The sequence below is a fragment of the Schistocerca serialis genome, chromosome 6 (assembly GCF_023864345.2).
Source record: "Schistocerca serialis cubense isolate TAMUIC-IGC-003099 chromosome 6, iqSchSeri2.2, whole genome shotgun sequence".
Taxonomy (NCBI): Eukaryota; Metazoa; Arthropoda; class Insecta; order Orthoptera; family Acrididae; genus Schistocerca; species Schistocerca serialis.
This window is the reverse complement of record NC_064643.1, coordinates 85,958,465-85,978,032: the sequence shown is the minus strand read 5'-3', so window position 1 is coordinate 85,978,032 and position 19,568 is coordinate 85,958,465. Positions and strand designations below refer to the sequence as shown.

The 19,568-nt window shown below is 45.3% G+C and overlaps 1 protein-coding gene across 2 annotated transcripts in view; it reads left to right on the top strand.

Annotated features, from left to right (window-relative positions):
- Positions 1–2,185: 2,185 nt before the first annotated feature.
- LOC126484096 (cytochrome P450 6k1-like) overlaps positions 2,186–19,568 on the top strand; it is a 66,838-nt gene continuing 49,455 nt past the window's right edge. Inside the window, exons 1-3 of one of the 2 annotated variants that reach the window (XM_050107472.1) lie at positions 2,186–2,252; positions 14,873–15,099; positions 17,293–17,531. In XM_050107472.1, the coding sequence (XP_049963429.1) occupies positions 14,880–15,099; positions 17,293–17,531 (459 nt within the window). In that variant the 5' untranslated portion in view covers positions 2,186–2,252; positions 14,873–14,879. The remainder of the gene's footprint in view (positions 2,253–14,872; positions 15,100–17,292; positions 17,532–19,568) is intronic. The other variant, XM_050107471.1, reaches the window with a different exon arrangement.

Sequence of the window (19,568 nt, the reverse complement as noted above, 5' to 3'; positions counted from 1 at the left end):
GTTTGCTGCTGTCATCCATAGATTGTTTTAAGGATGACCAATAATTGATGAAGTAGTTCTCGCAAGTGTGTGCAACAGTAGCGAGTCGATGTTCAAACAAAATACAGCGCATTTTGCAAAGGACAGGTATTTGAAAGGAGGTGTACAAGTGGTCGTTAGGCGTTTTTGTTGAGTCTCTCTGATGGTATCTCGTACCCTGTCAGTCACAGACCCAAAATAACAGCGAATGCTACCGTTACTGATCAGCAATTCGCGGCAAACTACACTTCTGTTCCCTCAGACAGCTCTTAGTGCCTTCCTCTCGCACGAAACAACTTCGACAGTGTTTCTGCTGCCGCGGTAATGTACATCTTCAGGCATCACGCGCCTGGTCCACATCTACATAGATACTCCGCAAGCCGCCGTATGGTGTGTCGCGGAGAGCACCCTGCACCACAACCAGTCGTTTCCATTGCTGTTCCACACACAGATTGAGCGACGGAAAAAGACTACACTACTGGCCATTAAAATTGCTACACCAAGAAGAAATGCAGATGATAAACGGGTATTCAGTGGACAAATATATTTTGCTAGAACTGACATGTGATTACATTTTCACGCAATTTGGGTGCATAAATCCTCAGAAATCAGTACTCAGAACAACCACCTTTGGCCGTAATAGCGGCCTTGATACGCCTGGGCATTGAGTCAAACAGAGCTTCGATGGCGTGTACAGGTACAGCTGCCCATGCAGCTTCAATACGATACCACAGTTGAACAAGAGTAGTGACTGGCGTATTGTGACGAGCCAGTTGCTCGGCCACCATTGACCAGACGTTTTCAATTGGTGAGAGATTTGAAGAATGTGCTGGCCAGGGCAGCAGTCGAACATTTTCTGTATCCAGAAAGGCCCGTACAGGACCTACAACATGCGGTCGTGCATTATCCTGCTGAAATGTAGGGTTTCGCAGGGATCGAATTGAGGGTAGAGCCACGGGTCGTAACACATCTGGAATGTAACGTCCAACGTTCAAAGTGCCGTGAATGCGAACAAGAGGTGACAAGGGACGTGTAACCAATGACACCCCATACCATCACGCCGGGTAATACACCAGTAAGGCGATGACGAATACACGCTTCCAATGTGCGTTCACCGCGATGTCGCCAAACACGGATGCGACCATCATGATACTGTAAACAGAACCTGGATTCATCCGAAAAAATGAAGTTTTGCCATTCGTGCACCCAGGTTCGTCATTGAGTACACCATCGCAGGCGCTCCTGTCTGTGATACAGCGTCAAGGGTAACCGCAGCCATGGTCTCCGAGCTGATAGTGCAGACTGCTGCAAACGTCGTCGAACTGTTCGTGCAGATGGCTGTTGTCTTGCAAACGTCCCCATTTGTTGGCTCAGGGATCGAGACGTGGCTCCACGACCCGTTACAGCCGTCATGCGGATAAGATGCCTGTCATCTCGACTCTAAGTGATACGAGGCCGTTGGGATCCAGCACGGCGTTCCGTATTACCCTCCTGAACCCACCGATTTCATATTCTGCTAGCAGTCATTGGATGTCGACCAACGCGAGCAGCAATATCGCTATACGGTAAACCGCAATCGCGATAGGGTACAATCCGGCATGTATCAAAGTCGGAAACGTGATGGTACGCATTTCTCCTCCTTACACGAGGCATCGCAACAACGTTTCAGCAAGCAACGCCGGTCAACTGGTGCTTGTGTATGAGAAATCGGTTGGAAACTTTCCTCATGTCAGCACGTTGAAAGTGTCGCCACCGGCGCCAACCTTGTGTGAATGCTCTGAAAAGTTAATCATTTGCATATCACAGCATCTTCTTTCTGTCAGTTAAATTTCGCGTCTGTAGCACATCATCTTCGTGGTGTAGCAATTTTAATGGCCATTAGTGTAGTTAATCAAAGGGAGGAGAGGAAAAGACGAATTTGGTGGAAGTCTCTGGGTCTTTCATGATTCAGTGCGGTGTCCAGCACTCACCTCGTCGAAGAAATGATGGACGGATGATAAATCGTAGAAGATTACCAGTGGAATACTTAACTTTGACATGGCGTTGTATAAGACTGATTACTGTCGGCTGCTGTGGGAACACTCTGAGAAGACAGTGGCAGAGAGGAAAACAGGCGATATCTGCTCGTGCCGCGTCATGGTGGATTTCGTCACCGCGTGCACTTTAAATTGCACAGCCGCGCTCCGGCGCTGGCAGTTGGCGTACGGGTCCGGAATCTGCACAGCTTCCAGTGAGTACGTGCACGCTATCACTTGTCTCCTTCGTAAATGCACAGCACGTGACCTTCCTCCTGCTGCCCCTCATGTCTATATCCTGACACCTTCTACTTTCATACCCACCTCCGATTATATGAACAGCATTTCCACTATGTACCGAGTATCGAGGTAGTAATCTACGTGCCGGATGCCTGAACGGGAATCTAGAGCTCTTAAGTTTCCCTGCGGCCAAATCTGTCAGCATATTCCAATATGTTTTCCACCCTCTCGGATAAATTAACGGTGTACGACCGTGTACGCATACGTTTTCATTCTACTAAGGAATATTCAAATAGTTCAAATGGCTCTGAGCATTATGGGACTTAAATTCTGAGGTCATCAGTCCCCTAGAACTTAGAACTACTTGAACCTAACTAACCTAATGACATCACACACATCCATGCCCGAGGCAGGATTCTAACCTGCGACCGTAGCGGTCGCGCGGTTCCAGACTGTAGCGCCTAGAACCGCTCGGCCACTCCGGCCGGCAAGCAATATTTAATTTCATTTTTGACATTTCTCATTATCTTTCCAAACAACGTCTTCGTCCTCATTTTACCTGACCTTGCGTCCTTCTTCACCTAACCCATTCTTTCAATGACGCTTTCGTCTGAAACATGGCGTGGCAGACACCTGCAGCTCGACGCTTCCGCACACGCAGTTCAATGTTTTGTTCATACAAGTTCTTTAATCGGAGATCAAATTTCTTAGAAGATTTCTATGTTTAGGCAGAGATTGCATCACAAATGGGTGAAGATATTATGCCGAATAAGAATATTTTCATGTGTCGAACTGCATTTTTTCCTTTATAAAGAATTTAGTTAATGCTCATTGTGATGCGTGTGTGAAAGCATGAGAAAATTTTGTATTACAGAATGCTACTGTTAGAGTTTATTTATTTCCCAGGCTCCTTGGAACCATGCGAGTTGGTCATGAAACGTGCCAGTACATAGTTTACAGAATGCTAATTACATAATTTATAAACAAAAGCATGAAGGGAGAACGTTCTTGAAAAATACACACTTTTCAAAAGATGCAGCAAATCCACAATTTTCGATATGAGGCAATAAATTCTGTGCCATTCTTTATATGAAATTAACGCGTTTATTGTTAACTTCCTTGGATTATACATATATACATTTTTCATGGAATTTTAAAGTTTTATTTTCAAATAGTAATATATATACTTTTCTCTCAGAAATTATTCAAGAGGTTTCTACTAAATTTTCTCTGTTTAACCTCTTTGGATACAGTAGGCTTTCCCCATGAGTTTTTCGAGTATATGAATATGACAGTTTTAATAATTTATAAATTTAATTCTGTAAGTATAATACACTGAAGCGCCAAAGAACTGTCATAGGCATGCGTATTCAAATACGGAGATATGCAAACAGGCAGAATACGTCGCTGCGGTCGGCGACGCCTACAAGAGACAACAGGTGTCTGGCGCAGTTGTTAGATCGGTTACTGCTGCTACAATGGCGGGTTATCAAGATATAAGTGAGTTTGAACATGGTGTTACAGTTGGCGCACGAGCCATGGGACACAGCATCTCCGAGGTAGCGATGAAGTGGGGATTTTTACATATGACCATTTCACGAGTGTACCATGAATATCAGGAATCCGGTAAAACATCAAATCTCCGACATCGCTGCGGCCGGAAAAAGATCGTGCAAGAACGGGACCAACTACGACTGAAGAGAATCGTTGAACGTGTCAGAAGTGCAACCCTTCCGCAAATTCCTGCATATTTCAATGCTGGGCCATCAACAAGAGTCAGTGTGCGAAGCATTCAACGAAGCATCATCGATATGGGCTTTCGGAGGCGAAGGCTCACTCTTGTAACCTTGATGACAGCACGACACAAAGCACAAAGCTTTACGCCTCGCAAGGGTCCATCAACACCGACAATGAACTGTAAATGACTGGAAACATGTTGCCTAGTAGGACGAGTCTCGTTTCAAACTGTATCGAGCCGATGGACGTGTACTGGTATGGAGACAACCTCATGAATCCGTGGACCGTGCATGTCAGCAGGGGAATATTCAAGCTGTTAGAGGCGCTGTAATGGTATGGGGCGTGTGCAGTTGGAGTGATAAGGGACCCCCTCATACGTCTAGATACAGCTCCGACAGGTAACACGTACGTAAGCATTCTGCTTGATCACCTGCATCCATTAATGTCCATTGTGCATTCCGACGGACTTGGGCAATTCCAGCAGAACATTTCGACACCCCACACGTCCATAATTACTACAGAGTGGCTCCAGTAACACACTTCTGAGTTTAAAAACTTTCGCTGGCCACCAAACGTCCCAGACATGTACAATATTGAGCACATTTGGAATGCCTTGCAACGTGCTGTTCAGAAGAGATCTTCATCCCCTCGTACTCTTGCGGATTTACGGACAGCCCTGCAGGATTCATGGTGTCAGTTCGCTCCACCACTACTTCACACTTTGGTCGAGACCACGCCACGTCGTGTTTCGGCACTTCTGCGTGCTCGGGTGGTCCTACAGCATATTAGGTTGGTCTGCCAGTTTCTTTGGCTCTTCAGCGTATAAAAGTCATGCAAAATTCCAAGAACTTTGCCCGATGTCTCAGCTTACACTCCAGATTTTCAAATCTACTCTTGAGGCAACATTTATTGGCATTATAAAGTGTAAAAAATTTCATACTTCTAGCCTTCTTAGATTTTGAGGAAAAGACACATTAACTTTAAAAAATATAATTTTCAGGGAATGCAACTTACAGTTCAATCTATCGTTTTTACTCATGTCACCTCTCCAGAAGGCCTCAAATTTGTACTCAGGGTTCTCTCCTCCTTCAAGATATCTGCTCTGGTTTCTTTTCTTCTGATTTCTTTCCTTTACCAGGTCTTGAAATGACTTTTCAGCTGCAGAGAGGGACTGTAAATCTATTTCTCTCAGGATGTCTTGAGTGAAATTTCCTATCTTGAAGCCCATTCTCTCTAATACCTTCACCCTCCACACCAACCCATCATTAAATACAAGAACTACATCATAAGTTGCAGTTCTAACAGCTATAGCAGATGAAAATGTAGCAAAACAAGAATTGCTTCTTCATAAACAAAGTAGCTGGTTTGTCATTCTTTCTAAGACACGGAACAGTTACAGACGATCTATAAAATAAAAGAGTACATATTTCAGCCTTCTAGATGCATCCCGTGAAAGTTTGCTTCAAAGTAACCGACGGAACCGTTGTTCACCGAGCTAATAATGAAATTTTGCTTCAAAAAGTGGGCGTGGCAGGAAGGTCGCGACCCATTATTCACTATTTTTCAGGCACTTTGCATGTGGTTTCATCACTGAAACTTTGAGAACTTATTGTCCATGAATTCTACAAATAAATAAAAAATAAACTGAAAATTGACATTTTCGGTCAATTTCATGAACGTCCACCTTAAAGAATAATTAAACACGGACTGCTGTACAGAACAGAAGACTCTGTAGTACACGGAAACCTATTCACTTCATTTGAATTTTTATGATTTATCAATTTTTTGTGTTAGCTAAAAATCTACAGAAACTGAAACCTGCTAAGTAGTGCATAGGAAATCTTGTTCAAGTATGTACCCGTTTTCCCGTCTAGCGTTTACTGAATGAATATTGCAGTTTATTCTGAATGAGTCGATATTGTCAGCAACAAAGCCCATGATGGATTATAATTATGTACAGGGACGGCAAAGATAGAATTCTTATACACCTGAGCAGCGACCTACAAGAAGTTCGTGAAATGACGAGCCACATCAATGCGGCCGCCCTTCCCTGGACTACGAATATTCTTGATTAAAGCAGAAAAATGGCTCTGAGCACTATGGGACTTAACTTCTGAGGTCATCAGCCCCCTAGAACTTAGAACTACTTAAACCTAACTAACCTAAGGACATCACACACATCCATGCCCGAGGCAGGATTCGAACCTGCGACCGTAGCGGTCGCGCGGCTCCAGACTGAAGCGCCTAGAACCGCTCGGCCACTCCGACCGTCGATTAAAGCAGAGTTGACCCAAAACACCATACGACATAATAGAGTTAGAGTCAGCAAAGTAAATACACCGTCAATCTACCCTCAATCTTAAGAACTTTAAATTGTTGAATTTACTGAATCCTAAACCATCTTGATTTCGTCTTGTTGCGGTTAACCATTCATCGGCTCTCTGAAATCCACGGGAGGAAATTACGTTTCACAGAAATAATGATGTTTAGCTACCAGGAAATAATATTTCAATATACTTTACAAAGAAAAGTATGTCTTGTGGAATTAATCGATCCGTGGCTACTGTTACAATATTTTTGTTTTCTCTGCTTTCAGTTGACCGCTTTCGACGTATTTAATCTCGTCATCAAATGTTATTTATGGATTATTATGTCGGATGGTCTAGATTATGTCAAAGTGGCACAGTGCATTTTTTGTACTGTCTTCCCATCGACAGAACTTCATTAATTAATATAACTGCATCTACTCTTGATGCTTCCGCGGGAAATACTCATACTGTTGCGAAAATCTCGTGAGAGTTTTAGAACGAAGAAACTTGGTCTAAGTTACAATGGTATTGTATTGTACTGAACTGGGGACCTAGAAACGACGGATAGGCTCCGTCTCCGCCGTGGCCCTCGGTGGTTCACAACCCCACGACAGGCTACAGCAGGCCACTCACCCCACCGCCGCCCTACACCGAACCCAGGGTTACTGTGCGGTTCGGCCCCCAATATACTGTGGGGAACATTCAGGCGGGCATCAGTGGGTGCAGTGGAGCTCGTGCAAGGCACCATGACGGACAAGGAGTATCGTATACTGGTTGCAGACCACGTACACCCCTTCATAACAATCTTGTTTCCCGACGGCAGTGGCATTTTTCAACAAGATAATGCGCCAGGAGTGTGATGAAGAGGTTCGTGGTTCGAGGAACACAGCGGCGAGTTCGAGTTGATGTGCTCGCCCCTCATCCCTCCAAATCTGAATCCAATCGAACACATCTGGTATGTGATACAATGTGGCGTCAGAGCTCATCGACCCCCTTACCAGAATTTACAGGAATCAGGAGATATCGTGCCAGTTCCCTCTAGCGACCGCCCAAGGCTTCATTCCTTCCATGGCATGGTGCTTCGCTGCTAGTATCCGTGCCAAAGATGGACATACCGGCTATTAGGTAGCTGATCATAATGTTCTGAATGACCCTTTATACTTCTACTAACGCTGAAAGTGGTTCTAGATCACCACAGCAACTTCTTTCAGTGTCATTGCGATTCTTGCTTATCGTTACTGAAGACGATATTTTAGTCTTTGTCGCACTTACCAGAGATACTAGACAAGTATCAGAAGAATCATTGTTATCGTGGTCTTCAGTCCAGAAAGTGGTTTGGTGCAGCTCTCCATTCTTCTCTATCCTGTGCAAGCTTCTTCATCTCCAAGTACCTACTGCAACCTACATCTTCCAGAGTCTGGTTAGTGTATTCATCTCTTGGTCTCCCTCTACGATTTTTACCCTCCACGCTGCCCTCCCATACTAAACTGGTGATCTCTTGACGCCTCAGAACGTTTCCTACCAACCGATCCCTTTTTCTAGTCAAGATGTGCCACAAATTCCTCTTCTCCTCAATTCTATTCAGTACCTCCTCATTAGTTACATGATCTACCAATCTAATCTTCAGTATTCTTCTGTAGCACCACATTTCGAAAACTTCTATTCTCTTCTTGTCTAAACTACACTCCTGGAAATTGAAATAAGAACACCGTGAATTCATTGTCCCAGGAAGGGGAAACTTTATTGACACATTCCTGGGGTCAGATACATCACATGATCACACTGACAGAACCACAGGCACATAGACACAGGCAACAGAGCATGCACAATGTCGGCACTAGTACAGTGTATATCCACCTTTCGCAGCAATGCAGGCTGCTATTCTCCCATGGAGACGATCGTAGAGATGCTGGATGTAGTCCTGTGGAACGGCTTGCCATGCCATTTCCACCTGGCGCCTCAGTTGGACCAGCGTTCGTGCTGGACGTGCAGACCGCGTGAGACGACGCTTCATCCAGTCCCAAACATGCTCAATGGGGGACAGATCCGGAGATCTTGCTGGCCAGGGTAGTTGACTTACACCTTCTAGAGCACGTTGGGTGGCACGGGATACATGCGGACGTGCATTGTCCTATTGGAACAGCAAGTTCCCTTGCCGGTCTAGGAATGGTAGAACGATGGGTTCGATGACGGTTTGGATGTACCGTGCACTATTCAGTGTCCCCTCGACGATCACCAGTGGTGTACGGCCAGTGTAGGAGATCGCTCCCCACACCATGATGCCGGGTGTTGGCCCTGTGTGCCTCGGTCGTATGCAGTCCTGATTGTGGCGCTCACCTGCACGGCGCCAAACACGCATACGACCATCATTGGCACCAAAGCAGAAGCGACTCTCATCGCTGAAGACGACACGTCTCCATTCGTCCCTCCATTCACGCCTGTCGCGACACCACTGGAGGCGGGCTGCACGATGTTGGGGCGTGAGCGGAAGACGGCCTAACGGTGTGCGGGACCGTAGCCCAGCTTCATGGAGACGGTTGCGAATGGTCCTCGCAGATACCCCAGGAGCAACAGTGTCCCTAATTTGCTGGGAAGTGGCGGTGCGGTCCCCTACGGCACTGCGTAGGATCCTACGGTCTTGGCGTGCATCCGTGCGTCGCTGCGGTCCGGTCCCAGGTCGACGGGCACGTGCACCTTCCGCCGACCACTGGCGACAACATCGATGTACTGTGGAGACCTCACGCCCTACGTGCTGAGCAATTCGGCGGTACGTCCACCCGGCCTTCCGCATGCCCACTATACGGCCTCGCTCACAGTCCGTCAACTGCACATACGGTTCACGTCCACGCTGTCGCGGTATGCTACCAGTGTTAAAGACTGCGATGGAGCTCCGTATGCCACGGCAAACTGGCTGACACTAACGGCGGCGGTGCACAAATGCTGCGCAGCTAGCGCCATTCGACGGCCAACACCGCGGTTCCTGGTGTGTCCGCTGTGCTGTGCGTGTGATCATTGCTTGTACAGCCCTCTCGCAGTGTCCGGAGCAAGTATGGTGGGTCTGACACACCGGTGTCAATGTGTTCTTTTTTCCATTTCCAGGAGTGTATTTATCGTCCATGTTTCATTTCCATATATGGCTACACTCAATACAAATACTTTCAGAAAATACGATTTCCTTGCCATTGTTAGCCTACATTTTATGTGCTCTCTACTTCGACCATCATCAGCTATTTTGCTCCTCAAATAACAAAACCCATCTACTACTTTAAGTGTCTGATTTCCTAATCTAATTCTCTTAGCATCACCTGATTTAATTCGACTACATTCCATTGTCCTCGTTTTGATTTTGTTGATGTTCATCTTATATCAACCGACTTCTGCAATCGCCCCTGGTGCGACGTACGATGACGTCGTATATTTTCACCTAGAATTAACTAGAGTTTTCGCGGAAAAGAATACAAACACAAGAAACTGAATTAAACTCACCACACTGGCTGCTGTTGCGCTGCATTTGATTAATGCGAGTGTTGTGCTACAGCGTGGCTCTCCTATTCCGCAGCTACAGTCCCTCATAAATAACAACAGCACGACTCTCCATTGACATACTGTTCCCACGACAGACGAGCGTTTTCATATTTCCATTCTGTTAAAAGGAATTATTTTGTTTCACTCCCAGTTATCGTATCCTCATCATTGCTTTCGACATTTGAACATCAGAACCTCGATAATCCAAGAAAATCAAGAGTTTGAGGTAACACAACTTTGGTGCATACACTAGTTACTGATATGCAAGATCCAGCCGATTTTTCAGTTCCCTCCTGTAAATCCTTCCAATGCCGTTTATTTTTATACTACATTGTGTATGTTACCAGCAGGCTCTATCTCTGTTAATTTTTAATGCGCCACTTGTTTCTTCACGGGGTCGGTTATCTTACTGTAGCACTGATAGCCGCCTATGTAGATAAACAAGGAGATGGCGCCATGAGGTTAAAAAAGTCTTATCGAGGAATATGATACATATACTGCCTCTTTAGCTCCCTCTTATTTTTACTTCTATTTGACAAGAAAAGGAACGAAAAGTCATTCCGCACTAGCGCTGCCTCTCGGCTCCCACATTTGTCCGTGTAGATTACAGAGCCGAACGGAAAACAGAGAGACTGTTTCAGCGCATGATTTACTGCATATGACGACCGAACATTGGAAGCTGTAAGATAGGTATGCAGTATTTTCCTGTAATTAGCTGCTTAGCAGATATAATGTTTCTATTGCCTTTTTTCGTAGTTGCAGTGTGCAAATATGTGAAAAGCTGAAACATGCGATGCGCAATAGCGCAATAAAACACTCCTTAAACAACGCAGACTGAATTACTCAGGATCGTTGTAATCGCGGACTAATATCGAGAAGTTGTAGACTCTTTATTTGTAGGTAAAGTAAGCCGGCCGGAGTGGCCGAGCGGTTCTAGGCGCTACAGTCCGGAACCGCGGGACCGCTATGGTCGCAGGTTCGAATCCTGCCTCGGGCATGGATGTGTGTGATGTCCTTAGGTTAGTTAGGTTTTAGTAGTTCTACGTTCTAGGGGACTGAAGACCTCAGAAGTTGAGTTCCATAGTGCTCAGAGCCACTTGAACCAAGTAAGTAAAGTAAATACGTAGTTGCTGATTTCGAATGTGTTCCATCGTGAACGTGATATTATGTCATGATCGATTATCAAAGAAAAGTCGGTCGCAACACCTAACAATAACCTGTTTGAAACTAAACAAACATTTTATGTTATGTGTATTCCTCTTTTTATACATGAGACGTATTTATGATGACACTACATTATTGTTGATCGCTTGCTGTTTGCATTTATACAATACGATCCTTCAGAAATGATATTATAGGATTACTGCAACAAAAGGTTCATGTGCGCGAAGACAATTTCTGATGGTCACACGACGTGTCATCCCAGCAGATTTGCCACCTGTCAGCTTCGGTGGCACACCTGTTCCCTGGAGACATCATCGACTTACTTGGCATCTGCACAACCAGGAAGAGGGATCCAATACTTTACACAAGCTGTATCCCTTTTTGAAGCTTCCTCCACGTGTCGGTGTCTCACTGTACAAGGCGCTCTTCCGCCTCGTCATCAAGTATGCCGCCGTCGTCTGGGGGAAGGCAGCAGAAGATCACATGAAGAAACTCCAATCTCTGCAGAATCGCGTTCTCCGTCTGGCTCTGCACCTACTAACAGGTTTTCCATCTGGACCCCTCCACGATATCGTGGAAGTCCCACGCCCGCAAGACCGTTTCTGGACGATGCCCGTACCTTCTAAAAGCAGATTCAGCAATCGCAGAAGATGAAGAAACATACGCTGGACCGAAAAATTCAGCGGAAAGTCACAACAAGATAGCCGCATCTCTTACTGTGCAGGCAGCCCTTATAGAAGAAACCAAAAGCTGGACAATCACAAGCTAATCCAAACCTGAAGACCACGTTCATCAACATTGCAGCGGGAGCAAAACACATACTGCTGCGAACTCTACCATGTTCAGGCGGCCAAGAGACACCGTGGAGTCCCAGAAGCAGCGAAGCATCACCACTTGCGCACCTGCCTCCGTGGCCGACGTCGGGGCAAGGCGGTGTATTACGTTTCACAAGCTGCGCCCAAAACAATCTCGACTCGTGTTTCTACCTAACGACGACTCACGAGGCCCTCCAGCGCCATGTGCTGTACCGGACACGACTAGCGAATTATTCAGGCACATTATTCGAGGATCATTCTGCCCATTGCTGCGTTCCGAGTACGAGAAGGCACACTTGAAGACAACTCACGGAATTTGATTGACCCTCCGAGGAAGCTATTTAAATGGAGTCCCCCCTTCATTAATTTGCGAGAAAACGACTCGGAAGCTTCAGATGGCGATTGGCGGAAGTAGGATCCGGTGGGAGCTGGGGAACAAAAGAAAAAGTCGCTAATGCACGCCTGTGCGGTAGCGCTCCTCGACCCAGAGGTAAGCTGGTTCGAATCCTGGTGGTGGAAGAAATTTCCACTGCCAGTATCTGGCCTGCAGCAGGACGGGAGATGGCGGTGTAAAGTTTCTGATCAGTAGACTCTGCGACAAGGTGCTGGTTTAAATACCAAACCTGTCCGGAGTCGCTCAGAAGTAAATGCATGTGACGCTGCTAATGGTGATCCGTCCATCGATTGAGAACATTAAGATCGGCGCGGCCCGCATATTGCTTTTCGAGAGGGATAGGCTATGTGCCAGCATCAGGTTTCACCTTCTCCCTTCTGACATCACCTCTAACACGAACATGACACTGCACTACGCACACCCCCATTACAATCACCTACACTTAACTTGCGCACATTGTTCTCATACTTTGCGAAGGAAAGGCGCCTCCTTGGGCGAAGGATAGGAAAAATCTTTCCAATTAAGATCAGATTAATTACAGCAAGCAGAGGCATTTAAATGATCATCACTCCCAGGCTCCATACGTGAATGGACCGTAAAGAAGCCCTAATAACTCGTACAATGGGAAGTACCCTCTGCCGTGCACTTCACTGTTGTCCACAGAGAGCGGGAGAAGAGTTCTTTTTTTTATTTCAGATTGCCTTTAGACGAGTACCAACAGCGATAACTACGTGTAATCTACTAAATGTCGCTGAATTTTATCTTATCTGTGAAAATGCATTGCAGACAATCAAGGCTACGATTACAGCACGGACATATCGGATGCGCTTCTTTTCATACCGTTACTGCCGCTTCGTCACAGACATTCCGGTTCGCAGCGTTTCTCCTTCTTTGATGTATTAATCTTTGGACAGGTGTGCACCGTCTACTCTCCACTTTGAGCACGTACAGTACATCCATCCGTCCCAACACTGATATATCTTGCCTTATCAAGATGATCGTTTTCCACTACGCTCAAAATGGTTCAGATGGTTCAAAAAAAAAAAAAATTCTCTGAGCACTATGGGACTTAACATCTGAGCTCATCAGTCCCCTAGAACTTAGAGCTACTTCAACCTAACTAACCTAAGGACATCACACACATCCATGCCCGAGGCAGGATTCGAACCTGCGACCGTAGCGGTCGCGCGGTTCCAGACTGAAGCGCCTAGAACCGCTCGGCCACACAGGCCGGCGTTCAGATGGTTCTAAGCACTATGGGACTTAACATCTGAGGTCATCAGTCCCCTAGTCTTAGAACTACGTAAACCTAACTAACCTAAGGACGTCACACACATCCATGCCCGAGGCGGAATTTAGAACCTGCGACCGTAACAGCCGCGTGGTTCCGGACTGAAGCGCCTATAACAGCTCGGCCACCGCGGCCGGCTTTCCACTACGTAGGTGGAACTCTATGAAGTATTTTGGCATTCTGAGGTGAAAGCTGGTAACAGAAATTTCTATGAGATCTCGGCGCAACGAAAAATGCCTTTGTTTTCATTATTGCCAGCTGAACTCGCTTATCAACTCTGTGACACTCTCTCCTCTATTACATAAAGAGCTACACTTCACTGAACTGTTTCGGTATCCTCCGTCCACCGTATCTGGTAAGAATCTTACACCGTGCAGCAATACTACAGCAGATGACAGAAAAACGAAGACTAGGCAGTGTCTTTAGTAGATTTATCGAACTGCTAAGTGTTCTGCCGTTTATACACAGTCTTTAGTTCGCCTTCCCCGCAATATTTTCTATGCAACAGATCCAGTTTAAGTTGTTCGTAAATTATAATCCTAGAAACTTATTTAAACTGATAATCTCTAAATTTGAGTGATTCATCCTGTAACGAAATTTAACGAATTTTTATTATTTTCTGCTTATACACGGCGTAAATGATAACTGTTAACAGCGTACCACAGTCGTGTAGGTGAAGTAGAGACGAACGGATTGATGTAGAATACTCTTTGGCAACAGCCTCAAATCGGCCTACAAAAGCCACGTAAGTTACTATGCTTACGTGGTAACACGGCTTCATTTTTTTTTCTCGCTAGAATCGTCCTTGACTGTTAACAATTTATTCTTCTTGCACCTACACAATGTAAAACTGACGTTTGTGGAAATGTTACCTCAAAATATGGTGAATTTTCACAGCATAAAATTACATCCATTTGTTGTTTGGCCTTCCTAGTACTAAACTACTATGCTTCTAACAATTTAGGTCCAATTGTAAACGTAATTAGTTTTTTATTTCATTACCCTCACGAGAAAGTTTCATTTAAATTGTAACGAAACATCTGATTAAGCCGGTGGCATAAGAGAGCTAGAAGACACTGTCTGTAGTAGTCATGCAGTGTGCACTCTATGTAGCTTACGTGGCGCTTGTAGGCCAGTTTGAGGTTTGTTTCCGGGCTTGATCGACTGCAAGTATTTCGTGAATTCGTTCGCACTGCATTTCCCTGCAACACTATGCTATGTTGTAAACAGTTTTCGTTTACGCACTGTATCGCTCTTTTACTTTACACGTTTCATAAGCGCTCTGCTAATTACTCCTTACTGAATGTTGAAATTATACTTTAATCGCATGGAATGATAACGCCGTTTCTTTATTTGTGTTCCAGACTGAAGATGGGTCTCTACTTCGACTCCTGGATGACAGAACTGTTCGTCGTTCTGTCGGTGGCCTCTTTCACTCTCTACTTGTGGTTCGACCGTGCTTACAAATACTGGAAAAACAAGGGAGTGCCCTATGTGGAGCCAAGCATCCCGTTCGGAAACGTGCAGAAGTGCTTGCTGGGCCAGCAGACTCTTCCAGACTGGGCTTACGACTTGTACAAACAGTTACCAGGTAGGCAATTCGTGACAGATCTCGCCTCGCGGTAACGTTTGCTTATCGGCGCGATGACGAAAGTCACTCTTGTTTAATTATAAAGGAAACACCAACACATCAACAACTTCCTGCCCTACATCGTGTAAGGTGATCCCATTTCAAAGTCATCTCATAGTTCTACTAACTTCTCAATAAGTAAAGCTATAATATATGCAAATAAATCCACTCTGAACTCAACCCCGTTTTTATTTGCAAGTTTGATAAGAAAAATCGTCTTTCAGGAAAGAAACTGTTTAGAAGAGTGTTGTAGTTACAGGCACATCATCTGAAGCATGTGGTTAATCGGTGGAAATCGGAACGGGGGACGTAAGGAAGGTAAACCACTGGGGAGGGGCATCAACACAGCGTCGGCAGAGGCAGAACAGAGAGAGCAACCTCTGATGTAGAAATGGTTGTGGTGAAGCGGCAAGGGTTACGATAACGGTCGCTGCCAACAAGAACAAAAACTAGAAATAAGAAGTGATAAATGAAAAGTGTCATCAAGTGTCTAACTGGAACACTGTGAGGCCCACACATCTCTAGGAGTGGTACCTGATAGATCTCTCACTTCCAAGAGGCACTGCATTGGCTGAAAGTGAAAAGTCTCCACAAGGAACGATATTGTACGGAAACTGGCAGCATCACAGCAAGTTAGTCAAAGTGAAACTCTACGGACTTCTGTAATGGCACGTTGCTAGCCTGTAGCGGCATGTCTTGTTTGGTATATTTCAAGATACGCCTAACACGTGAACGTGGCTTTCAATGACATCACGTCGGTAAATGCCAAACGACGCATCGCTTGGTGTAAGGAGCGTAAACATCAGACGATTTAACAGTGGGAAAACTTTGTGCGGAGTGACGAATCACGGTACACAAGGCGGCGAACCGGTGGCAGGGTGTGGGTACGGTGACTGCCTGGTGAACGTCATCTGCCAACGCGTGTAGTGACAACAGTAAAATTCGGAGGCGGTGGTGTTATGGTGTGGTCGTGTTTTTCATGGAGGGGACTTGCACTCCTTGTCGTTTTGCGTGGCACTATCGCAGCACAGGCATACATTGATGTTTTAAGAACTTTCTTGCTTCCCACTATTGAAGAGCAATTCGGGGATGGCGATAGCATCTTTCGATCGAGTACCACTTCATAATGCACGACCTGTGGCGGAGTGGTTACACGATAATAACATCCCTGTAATGGACTGGCCTGCACAGAGTCCTGACCTGAATCTTATAGAACACCTTTGGGATGTTTCGAACGCCGAATTCGTGCCAGGCCTCACCGACCGACATGGTTACCTCTTCTCAGTGCAGCACTCCGTGAAGAATTGACTGCCATTCCCCATTCCTTCCAGCACCTGATTGGATGTATACCTGCGAGAGTGGAAGCTGTTATCAAAGCTAAGTGTGGGCCAACACCATATTGAATTCCAGCGTTACCGATGGAGGGCGCCACGAACTTGTAATTCATTTTCACCCAGGTGTGCGGATACTTTTGATCACAAAGTGTAGCTGCGAATAAGCAAAGGAAGATAGGGCAGCAGGAGAGAACCTATCCTGTGTATGGACACGAACCGCACCCGCAACGACTGAAGTCAAGGAGGATTTTCCATGAAACATCGACGGCTCTTAGAACCGTTGCTGAAATACACACTTGAGACACATACGCACCACGAAAGAATATCCGGATGGGACAGAAATCGGTAGATCTGATGTACATGAACAGACAAACAAATGATTAAAATTTCAGAAAATTGGACGATTTATTCAAGACAAAGAGCTTCAGAAAATGAGCAAGTCAATAACGCGTTGGTCCACCTCTGACCATGGAAGCTGACGACTGAAGAATCACTGGAGGAAGTGCATTATGCTAAATGGGTGAAAGGGGGGGGGGGGGGGGAGAGAGAGAGAGAGAGAGAGGAGATGAACAGATCGAAAAATATAATCAGAAATACCGTGACGCTGCCTTCTTGAGACCTTTATAGACTTACGAAACATAGCGTAATACAAATATCACTCATTAAATGTATTATGTTCAATTTATTACGTTTTCCTTAAGTTTAATCAGCACAGAATCGCGTAGTAGCAGTCACACATTTGTACATGTTTAATTTAGTGCGTAAGCTGTTCTTCCAATGCTCTCACTCACTTGCCTTTTCTGCGTTTTTCTTTTTCCAGGAGGACGCTTTATTGGGTTCTATTCCTTCCGCCGGCCACACCTTCTGGTACGAGATCCAGACCTGATACGCCACATACTCGTGAAGGATAGTTCAACCTTCGTAGACAGAGGATTCTTCATCGACGATGAAGAGCCTCTCAACTACAACCTGTTTCTCCTGGGAGGGCACAAGTGGAGGCAACTGAGAGTCAAGCTGACGCCTACGTTCACGTCCGGCAAGTTGAAGGGCATGTTCAAGGTAAGCTGAAAGTAGTGCCAGTACAGTGTAATTCATTACGGAGGTGGCAGTTCTGAATGAACTGAGGTCTCTGACTGCTAAGAGGGAGAGTAAAACTGTTAGCATAAAACAGGTCAACAGCCATTACTGGCATTCCTCATTCTGTTCTGGTCACGTCAGAATAATGGGAGGCAATTCAAAAACCGAATGTGACTCGGCGGATAAAGAAAAATGGAGGATTCTGAGAGTAATTACGAGAGGAAGGAAAATAGACAAAAGGAACAGGTAACTTACTAGAGACAAAACGTAATTACGAGTGTTGTTCTTGTGATCTTCAGCCCAAAGACTGGTCTGCGCAAACCTCTTTATCTCTGTATATCTTCTGCAGCCTACATCTATTGGAACCTCAGTTTCCCTCTGCAATTTATATCCCACACACTTCTCTCCATTACCACACTGACGAGTCCTTGATGCTTCAGGAAGTGTCGTATCAGTCGACCACCTCTAATGGTAAAGTTATGCCATACATTTCTCTTTCCTCAATTCGACTCAGTACCTCCTCATTTGTCATTCAATTTACACATCTGATTTTCAGCATTCTTCTATAGCACAGTATTCCATATTTTCTAGTCTTCTCTTCTTTGAAATGTTTACCGGCAACGTTTGTAAGGGGTACTACTACAGTCAGAGGTTTGGCGCAGTAAATGGCACCCTTCTCTCCTCTCTGGTTCTCTGGAACTATCGGACCTGAGCACATTTTTTTTACCGCAGGGGCATTGTCTCACGGCTACGTTCAACAATGGCCAAGTGTCACCGGTCAAAACGCGAGGAGGGACACGATTTTCGGATTTCTTGCCTAACGGTAGCGAGTAATTACGTAGCATCCAACTCATTTGAACAGTTTTGTAAAGCGATGAATTATAAGATTGTAAGAACTACAAGATTGGTTGGATAATTGTGAGTAATGACTCACTTTATTTCGCCGAAGTTGCGCATAACTGAATATGAAATCAGAAGAGAAAATACTATCGTCATTCGTAACCAATAGCTTCCATTGGCGGAATGTACTATTACCTCTACACTAGCTGAATATTGGCGTTTCCCAGGCATGTATCTATTCTAGTTTTCCATCTCCTCGTTTCACCTCTCTTTGACCGTCTCCTCTTTCCCCCCTCTCTGTCCACGTACCCCACCCTCTCTCTCTCTGTTCACGTCTTCCAACCTCACCCTCTGTCCATCTCCTCCTGGCCCTCCCTGTCCATCTCTACCCTCCCTTTCTGTCAGTCTACACCACTCTCACTCTGTCCATCTCCTCCTCACCCTCTCTCTGTTCGTCCTCTCCTCCCCCTCTCCGTCTTCTCGTCTTTCCCTTTTCTATCAATCTCCCCTCTCCCCACCCTCTGCCCAGATAGTCCTCTTCTCTTTCTCTGTCCATTTCCTCTTCCCCTCTAACTGTTCACCTCATCCTCCCTCCCTCTGTCTGCCTATCTTTTCCTCCCCCTGTCTCAGTCCATCTCCTCCATTTCTTTCCAGATTGTAACTAATATGTTACATGTAATTGGTTGAAATCGTTCCAGGGGTTTATAATTACCTTCTTATCCATGACTTTGCCCACGTACATACATGTCGAATGTATTACACATATATGTTTAAAATACAGCATAGGTATTTGCACACATATTTTACCTGTATCTCTGGCCAATTTCGCCCTGCAGTTTCATGTCCATGGAGCTCGACGTTTATGACTATCTCCTGAACTACGTGCTGTAAAAAGATACAATTTTGCAGCTACATTCAGTGGCAAATGTACCTACTGTTTGCAAAATGTGTTGCGAATAAAGATAGAAGTAAAGAAGTAATAAATTAAAACGATATGCAAGATGCCGCAGTTTTCCACTCATCTCCGTACCCACGACGTCATATCTCCTGACTTATGTCTCGTTCAGTTATATAGTTTTAAGGATACATTCAGTGGCGTATGTGGATACTGTCTGAGAAATTTGTTGTGAATAGAGTTAGTAGTAAAGAAGTAATGAATTAAAACACCATGTATTATGC